The 8,737-nt window shown below is 71.5% G+C and overlaps 1 protein-coding gene across 2 annotated transcripts; it reads right to left on the bottom strand.

Moving 5' to 3' along the window:
* Positions 1-34: 34 nt before the first annotated feature.
* On the bottom strand, positions 35-7,379 carry SLC26A6 (solute carrier family 26 member 6). 2 transcript variants are annotated; one of them, XM_084903007.1, is made up of 18 exons: positions 5,916-7,379; positions 5,701-5,840; positions 5,179-5,289; positions 4,644-4,810; positions 4,326-4,490; positions 4,071-4,223; positions 3,836-3,918; positions 3,612-3,759; positions 3,398-3,511; positions 3,221-3,298; positions 2,843-2,938; positions 2,618-2,724; positions 2,468-2,537; positions 1,801-1,893; positions 1,490-1,591; positions 1,202-1,295; positions 263-436; positions 35-162 (listed from the first exon to the last, which is right to left on the bottom strand). In XM_084903007.1, exons 1-18 carry the CDS (start codon positions 6,032-6,034, stop codon positions 89-91), a joined length of 2,088 nt encoding a protein of 695 aa, XP_084759133.1. In that variant the 5' UTR covers positions 6,035-7,379; the 3' UTR covers positions 35-88. The 2 variants fall into 2 exon arrangements, with proteins under 2 accessions (XP_084759133.1, XP_084759134.1); XM_084903008.1 differs by having other exon boundaries at positions 1,202-1,292.
* Between the last annotated feature and the right edge of the window lie 1,358 nt (positions 7,380-8,737).

The raw sequence follows: 8,737 nt of genomic DNA, 5'->3' as shown, positions 1-8,737 counted from the left end.
AGCGCCGAAGAGCCTGTGTCACTGGTGACCCTTGACCCCTGCCTTCCGGAGGCCTCCTTCCCCTGGAGCCCCGCCCTCTTCCCAGACCTCAGGTCCCGCCCACGCACCCTGACAGCCGGCCAGGTACACCTGCACCTCGACCTCCCGGAAGTCGCGGAAAATCTGCGGGAACGGGCGGGAGCGGGCTCAGAGGGCGGTGCGGGCTGGGCTGAGGCCCTCGGAGAGGCCCGGCCTCCCGCCCCCGCCCCCGGCCCCGCCTCACGTTCTTGAGGCTCTTGATGCACACGGTGTCCACGAAGGAGAGGGCGCCCAGGTCCAGCACGAGGCTGTGGAAGGCGGGCGGGGCCAGGCCCAAGCCCTGCAGCGAGCACCCGCCCGGGGCCTGCGCGGCGTCCTGCCCGCCGGCCACGCCCGCGGGTCCCCGCTCCGGGCTCACCTGCGGGAGCCAGACACCTGCCAGGCCGCCCGGGGAGGGCGGGGGACACGGCAGACACGCGGGGACACGGCAGACACGGCAGACGCGCGGGGACACGGCAGACGCGCGGGGACACTGCAGACGCGCGGGGACACTGCAGACGCGCGGGGACACGGCAGACGCGCGGGGACACTGCAGACGCGCGGGGACACGGCAGACGCGCGGGGACACTGCAGACGCGCGGGGACACTGCAGACGCGCGGGGACACGGCAGACGCGCGGGGACACGGCAGACACGCGGGGACACTGCAGACACGCGGGGACACGGCAGACACGCGGGGACACGGGCAGACGTGCAGGCACACGGGCAGACACGTGGGGACACGGCAGACACACGGGCACACGGGCAAACACGCAGGCACACGGGCAGACACGTGGGGACATGGCAGACGCAGGACAAGCAGGACGCACCCACAAGCAAGGGGTGTGCAGGGAACACGGACAGGTATGCAGACAGAAGGGATGGCTTGCGAAGGGGGGTGCTGGGGGGCCACGTCCCCTCCTCAGGCAGGCGGGGGGGGGGGGGGGCGGGGCTGACAGACCCAGACCCCCGCACCCCTGCCCCACACCTGCGTGTTAAGGGAGCCGGGTGTCCCCTCTGACCCTCGTCTGCCCCCCTGGGGCCTGATCGGAGAGGAAGCCACAGCAGAGCACCGCCCCGCCCGCCCCCCCGCCGACAGGCACCGGACCGAGCGCCGGGCCCTCCACCGCCGCCCGCGGCCTCACCGGGGCCTTGGGGCCGTCGGCGTCCTGGCTCCTTGATGGCGCCGTCGCCGGTGCTGACGTCGATGGGGATGGAGGTGCCGGTGGAGGCGGCGGCCTGGGCGGGCGGGGGAGGAGTCACCCCAGCAGCGGGTGCTGCCCCCCGCTTGGGCAGGAGCGGCGCTGACCAGCCCAGGAGCCGCCCAGGGAGGCTCAGAGGTGGGGAAACCAAGCCCCCGAAGAGCGGGGTCAGGGAAGAGGGGGCCGGGCGGGAGGAGGCACAGGGCGGAAAGGGGCCACGGGGGTCCCTGCCTGCTGCTGGGGCTTCTCCTTCTGCAGGCGCCGCAGCCTCAGCTCCTGCTTCCGGAGCAGCTTCTTCTTCCGGGAGATGAGGTGGTCCACGTCCACGCCGCACTGGGGGCAAAGGTCGCACGGGGGGCAAAGGTCACACTGGGACAAGGGTCACACTGGGGCAAAGGTCACACTGGGACAAGGGTCACACTGGGGCAAAGGTCACGCTGGGACAAGGGTCACACTGGGGCAAAGGTCACACTGGGACAAGGGTCGCACTGGGGCAAAGGCGGGGCGGGGCGGGCGTGCGGCTGACCCGGAGCCGGCCTCACCCTCTGCTTGAGCGCATCGCTGTAGAGGTCGGCGTTGGCGAAGTACACGGTGGCCGAGGAGCGGAAGACCTTCACGCCCGGGACCTCCCTGGCCTGGGGTGGGGGGGCACGGGCGCTGAGCCCTCCCGGGGCACCTCCTGCCTCCCTCCCCGGCTCCCGCCTCTGCTCCCCAGCCCGCGGGCCAGCCTCAGCCTGCACCTCCCATCCCGTCCCGTCCCGCCCCGGCCCTCTGCCCGGCCTCCCCGCGGCCCCGCCCCGGCCGCGTCTGTCCTCTGCCAGCCGCCTGCCCACCGAGACCTTCCCGGCCGCCACCCACGCAGGCCGGGCCAGGGCTCCGCTGGCTCAGCCCGCAGGCTGTGCGCCCGCCTCCCCTCTCTCTGCCGTCCCACGTGCTCGGCCCCAAAGGCTCCCCGTCGGAGCCCCTCCCTGTGCCAGCACTGGCCTGGGCCTGCTCGGACCAGGGGATGGCCTCCCGGGGCCAGCCCTGCCTGCAGGACGGCTGGTGCGCGGGGAGACCCCGGCCCGGGCCCGGCTCCATCACCGTCCGGCCCTTCCCGGCCCCTCGACGCGGAGCGGGTCACAGCGAACGCCTCCCTCCGCCTCCAGGACCAGAGTGTCCTTGGGAGGAAGGGACTCACAAAGGCCCATTGTGCCGCCCCGGCCTCACCTCCGCGTACTCTGCCACGTCTCTGTAAACATCGGTGTCTGGGAGCTGCCCCAGGACAGCGTAGCGGGGCTGAGGGAAGAGCGCGGGCCCGGGTCACGGACGCGGGGAGGGGGCTGTGCCCTCCCTCCGCCGCGGGGCGGGCGGACCCACCGCTGCGTGCGGATCACCACGAGCAGCAGCGAGAAGCCGACCGCCACGGCCAGGCCCACGTCCAGGTTCAGCAGGAGGGTGGCCACGAAGGTGACCAGCCAGATGAGCTGGAGAGAGACGGGGCCAGGGTCAGGGGCCCGCGGGGTCACGGGCCCGGGGGGTCAGGGGCCCGCGGGGTCACGGGTCCGCGGGGTCACGGCCCGCCTCCCCGCCCCGGCCGCTCACCAGGTCCACGCGGTTGGCCCTCCACAGGGCGCACACGTCCCTGACCTGCAGGACCATGCCCTTCAGGTTCACAATGACGATGGCCGCCAGCACAGCCTGTGGGGCAGGCGGGCAGGCTGTCACCGCTGACCCACGCCCACCCCTGAGCCTGACCTGGCTCCACTCTCACCAAGATCTCACCTGGGCCCAGGGCCTGGCCCTGGCCTCAGGCCTGTCCGGGTGTGGGTGGGGTGTGGGTGGGGTGTGGTGTGGGTGGGGTGTGGGTATGGGTGTGGGTGGGGTCTGGGTGTGGGTGTGGGTGTGGGTGGGGTGTTGGTGGGGTCTGGGTGTGGGTGTGGGTGTGGGTGGGGTCTGGGTGTGGGTGTGGGTGGGGCTCACCTTGGGCAGATCTTTGAAGAGTTCCCCGAGTTTGAGGATGATGATGAGGATGAAGAGGGAGGAGACGGCCCCGGCCACCTGGGTAGCAGTGAGCGGGGTCACAGGCCGTCTGTGTGCAGAGGCTCAGTCCGCCCGCGCCCGCCTGTGCCCGCCCGCGCCCGCGCCCGCCGGGCCCACCTGCGTGTTGCCGCCGGCGCTCTCCTGGACGAGGCTCCGGGACATGGAGCAGCTCACGGGGAAGCACTGGAAGATGCCCCCGACGAGGTTGCTGAGGCCCAGAGCCACCAGCTCCTGGGGGAGGGGAGACGTCACCAGCGGTGCCTGCCCCGCGCACCCGCACCCCAGGCCCTGGCTCCGTGGCCGCTGCCCTCGGTGCCCCGTCCCGCCGCACCTGGTTGCTGTCCACCCGGTAGCCGTGCCTCAGGGCGAAGATCTTGCCCAGCGAGATGGCGATGGCGAACCCCACCACGGCGATGGCGAAGGCGTGGCCCACGAGGCTGGCAAACAGCTCGGGTCTGGGGGCCACGGGGGGCACCAGCCTGCGGGGGCGTCTGTGAGGCCGGGGAAGCGCCGGCCCAGCCCCCAGCCCTCCCGCCCGCCGGGGCCGCGGCTCACTCTGCGGGGATGCTGCCCACCACGTCCACGCTGAACCGGGCCTCCAGGTCCACGCCGTAGGAGATGGCCGTGGCGCCGATGAGCTGCGGGGACAGAGGGCCACGTGGGGACGGGGAGGTCCAGAGCCAGACCTCGGGGGCGAGGGGGGCGGGGAGAGGGGAGGTGGGCAGGGCTGCGGGAGGGGGTGCTGTTGCCAGGGAGCCTGCCCCCCACCCCCGCCCCCGCCGGGACGGACCGTGAGCAGCTCCCCGGGCAGCGGCAGGGGCAGGTATCGCTTCAGCTTGTCGTTCAGCAGCTTCACGGCCACGAGCACCAGCCCGGCCACGGCGGCCGTCACCACGGAGCCCACCTTGCTCTGCGGCAGCTTCCAGCCGACCTCCAGCAGCGTCTGAGGGAGCAGGGTCACACCAGCCCTCAGGGTCCCGGGTCCCCCGCCCGCACTCACGTGGATGAGGGACAGTGCCCCCCCCCCCGCCCCCCCTGCACTCACGTAGACGAGGGACAGCGGCCCGGAGAAGCTGCTCAGCTTGAGGCCGAACACGTACTTGAGCTGCGAGACGAAGACCTGCACGGCGGCGGCCGTGGTGTAGCCGCGGACCAGCGGCTCGGACAGGTAGGTGACCACGAAGCCGAAGTGCACCAGGCCCAGCCCCACCTGCGGGTCGGCCACGGCGGTCGGCAGTCAGCGGCCAACGGGGCAGGGCCCTGGGTGGCTCGGCCAGTGCCCGGGGCGGGAGGGGTGGGAGGGGTGCGATGGGGACGCGGGGGAGCGGGTGGGGGGTGGGGCACACTCCCGACCGCCCCGCACCTGGAAGAGGCCCACCAGGACGCTGAGGGACGAGGCCAGCGCCACCCGCTCCAGGTCCCTGGCCCTGGTCGCGTTGGCGGTGAAGTTCCCGTCCTGCAGGAAGTTCTCATCCGGGGCCAGGGCTTCGGTCACGCTGCCCACCATCACGGACATGACAGCAAAGGTGCCTGCAGGGCCAGGCAGGTCTGACGGGCAAGGCCGCCGCCCCCGGGGAGCCTGGCCTCAGGGAGAGGCGGGGACGCCGGACTGGACAGAGGTCCCAGGCTCCACTGGGCGCGGAGGCCGTGCGGGGGGGCGGGGGGGAGCCTGGCTCCAGGGCTCCGGGGGCTCGACGTGCGGCCCTGTGCCCTCCGCCTGGCCCCACGCCCACGGCTCCGAGCAGGCGGCTCCCGGGCCCCCGCCTGCCTGGGAACGGCCCTCAGGCCCTCTCCCAGCTGCCCTCCTCCCAGCTCCCGGCCCTGCTCGCCCGCCCTCACCCTGGCCTCCACGGAGGGCGCGGGCACTGTCCCGTCAGGCGGGGCGTGGCTCCACTCACCCACGGAGATGTGCCGGGAGGTGCCGAACAGGAAGTAGACGAAGACGGGGTAGAAGGAGCTGTAGAGGCCGAACACGGGGGGCAGCCCCGCCAGCAGGGCATAGGCCAGGCCTGCGGGAGGGGAGCGTGTGGTTTGGGAGCTGAGCCTGAGAGGACGAGGAAATCCCAGCACCAGGTCACGGGCCCCCGCCCCAGGGGCAGGAGTCACGGCGTCAGGGCTGTTTTTGGTTGACTGTGTGCTCACTGACTTCAGAGAGGAAGGGAGAGGGAGAGGGGAACATCCACAAGGAGCATCCCTGGTAGAAGAGAAGCACTGACCAGCCGCCTCCCACACGCCCCACCCTGGAGAGGTGCCTCTGACCAGAACCGAACCCAGGACCCTTCAGTCCACAGACTAATGCTCTATCCACTGAGCCACCCTGGCCAGGGCTAGGGTTATTTATTTATTTTTGGGGGGGAGGGCAGGCCAGGGTCAGGGTCACCCCCCGAAGGCTGGGGGTCAGCTCCGAATCAGGGCCTCACCCTGTGGCAGCTGCATGATGGCCACACTCAGGCCGGACAGCAGGTCGCCCAGGAGCCACTCCCGCACGGGGTACCGGGGCAGCCAGGCGGCGATGGGCAGGCGCTGCAGCAGCAGGGCGCGGGCCCGGGCCCGGGAGCACCTGGGGACACGGGGTCGGCATCGGGCACAGGGGCTGCCGAGGCCCACTGGGCCCCTCCTCTGCCCTCGGTCTTACTGCAGAGAGGCTCGCCAGGGGCGGGCGCGGGGGGCCGGGCCCCAGCGCCCCAGCTCCTCCAGCTGCTCCTGGTTCAGCAGCGGCCGCTCCACATGGTAGTCCCGCCTCCTCCACTCCATGCCTCGGTCGTGGCCGGCGGTACCTGGGTGCCTCTCGGTCTGGGGGGGGGGGGGGGCCCGAGACCAGAGACACAGTGAGACCCACCCCCAGTCCCGCCTTGGGACCAGAGCATCCCCTGTCTGACTTCTCGAGGCCCCAAGACCCAGGTGGGTCCAACCTCCAGCTGGCCCCGTGCCCGGCCAGGTAGTCCCCGAACCTTGGCTGCTGGAGCCTCTTCCTGGGCCAAAGTCCCCCTTCTAGAGACAGCGGGATGAGCACAGGCCACACGCCAGCCCCCGGGGAGGGGGGGCTGCGCAGTCCCAGTCGCCCCCAGCCCAGGTCCCAGGCCGGCCGCCCCTCCAGCCTCCTCCCCTGAGCCCCCAGGCCTCCCCCAGGCCAAGTCCTCGCTCCCAGCTGTCCCCGGAGCCCCCGAGGCTGGCCGGGAGCCCAGACGGGAAGGACCCAGCGCCGGTACCTGGTCCTCAGGGACACCCCTCTTCAGGGGGGCCTCCCGGGGAAGGGAAGGAAGCTCCTGCCGGAAGTGGGGGCCCCCCAGGGGCAGCCTGGCCGCAGGGACGTTTCACCGGCCAGACCCTCTGTCCTGGGCAGAATCTGACCCCGCAGTTCCAACCGGAAGAGGGAGCACGACCACCCTAGGAGCAGGGCTTCTTACCTGGGGGAGCGCTCACCTGGGGGCTCCCCTGGAACGGGAGCTACGAGGGGGTTCGCTAGGCCTGCCCGAAGCTCCCAGCAGCTGGAGAGTTTCAGGCGGGACGGTCCTCCCCGGGGGAGGCGCTGGCCCGGAGGGAGGAGAGTTCGCGGGGCTCCGCGCCCGGCGGAGAGGCCGCTCTGACCGGGAGGGTCCCCAGGGGCGGGCGCGCCGGGAAAGGCCTGCGCGGCGCTGGGAGGAGGGCGCGCGGGCACTCGCTCGGAGATCTTTGAGCCCCGCGCCCTGCGCCTGAGTCACTCGGGTCTTCCCCACGCGGGCGGGGCCGGCGCCTGCGGGCGGGGCGGCGCCCGGGGCCCCTCCCGCGGGGAGAGCCCGGCGGCCCGAACCCCAGCGCCCCGGACCGCGCCGGGGCCCAGCGGGGCGGGCCAGGCCTCCCCGCGGACTCGCTGCTGCGAACGCCCGGCACCGGCGCCCCCGCGCGCACCTCCCGGGCGGGCGGGCGCCGGGACCGCCGCCGCCTGCAGCCCCCCGGGCAGCCCCCGAGGCGGGGTCCGGGCGCCCGCCCATCCCTCGTGCAGCTGCGGCGCTGCCGCGGGGAAGCGGCTGTGCAGGCGGGAAATGGCTGCTCCCGGCGCGGCGGGCCCCGAGCGGCCCCGGCGGCGCCCGCGGACCCCGGGACGGCCGCGCCCCGCACTCACCGCGACGCCGCCGCCGCCGCTCCAGCCACGCGGGCCGAGGCCGCTACGGGCCGGGAGGCGGGGCCCGGACGCGAGGAAGGGCAGCGGCGCGCGCCCGGGAGCCAATCCCCGGGCAGGACGGGGAAGGCTCGGGCCAATCAGCGCGCCTGGGCGGGGCCTCGGCGGGGCTCCCTGGGCGGGGCGGGCCCAGCGGGGGGAGATTTAACTCCTTCGCCGCCGCGGCCGGCTGGGCGCTCTGCCCGCCCTGCCCTCCCGCCCGCGCCGGCGGGTCTGCAGGCCGGGCCCGCGGGCGTGTTCCTGACGGGACAGGGTGGTGCCAGGCCCTGGCTCCTGGGGGAGGGCCCCGTGGGGTGCCCTGCGGCCGGCTGTCTCTGACGCGGAGGTGCCGGAAGCCTCCCTTCAACTCTGGACGGACACCCAGACCTGAAGGGAGGCTGCCCCCCCCTCAAGCTCAGCCCGGAATCCTGCCCCACCGGCCAGGTGTCTGCGCGGGACGGGGACGTGGATGCCCCCGCGGCTCAGGGCGGTGCTGTCTGCCGCTGGCGGTCAGCAAGGGCAGCTGCTGGCGCTCTGCCCCAGGCCAGGCAAATGTCAGGGTTCCCAGCGGCCTTACTTGGGCCCCAATCCCAAGGTGAGGCCAGAATGGAGGGCAAAGGGGACGGGACTCTCCATGAAAGGGGTAAAAATAGCTGCCATTCTCAGGAGAAGCCCTGCTCAGGTTTCTCCCCAGGTCAGCCTGCCTGTGGCACAGTGCACGGAGGTTGCAGTTCCATCCCTGGTCAGGACACGGAGGAGAAGCAACCAATGGCCCTGGTGGCTGGTGTGGCTCAGTGGATAGAGCATCAGCCTGTGGACTGAAGGGTCCTGAGTTTGATTTCCGGCGAGGGCACAGGCCTGGGTTGTGGACGGGATCCCCAGTAGGGGCGAGCAGAAGGCAGCTGATCCATGATTCTCTTGCATCATGGATGTTTCTATCTCCCTTTCTCTTCCTCTCGGAAATCAATAAAAATATATATTAAAAAAAAAAGCAACCAATGAGTGCATAAGTGGGACAAATTGATGTTTCTCTCCCTTCCTCTCTCTAAAATCAGTATTTTTTTAAAAAAAAACTATATATTTTATTGATTTTTTTACAGAGAGGAAGAGAGAGGGATAGAGAGTTAGAAACATCGATGAGAAAGAATCATCGATCAGCTGCCTCCTGCACACCCCCCACTGGGGATGTGCCTGCAACCTAGGTACATGCCCTTGACCAGAATCGAACCCGGGACCCTTCAGTCCGCAGGCCGACGCTCCATCCACTGAGCCAAACCGGTTTTGACTAAAATCAGTATTTTTAAGAAAGAGAGAGACAA

Source organism: Pipistrellus hanaki, assembly GCF_964339955.1.
Source record: "Pipistrellus hanaki genome assembly, chromosome: 13".
Lineage (NCBI taxonomy): Eukaryota > Metazoa > Chordata > Mammalia > Chiroptera > Vespertilionidae > Pipistrellus > Pipistrellus hanaki.
Note: the sequence above shows the minus strand (reverse complement) of the source record. Positions and strands in the feature narration are given on the sequence as shown.

Coding starts and splice junctions, on each gene's coding strand:
- SLC26A6 (XM_084903007.1), bottom strand. CDS start 6,034: ATGGAGTGGAGGAGGCGGGACTACCATGTGGAGCGGCCGCTGCTGAAC. Junction 4,224..4,325: donor GGCCGCTGTCCCTCGTCTAC/GTGAGTGCAGGG, acceptor CTGCTCCCTCAG/ACGCTGCTGGAGGTCGGCTG. Junction 2,939..3,220: donor TCTTCAAAGATCTGCCCAAG/GTGAGCCCCACC, acceptor CCTGCCCCACAG/GCTGTGCTGGCGGCCATCGT.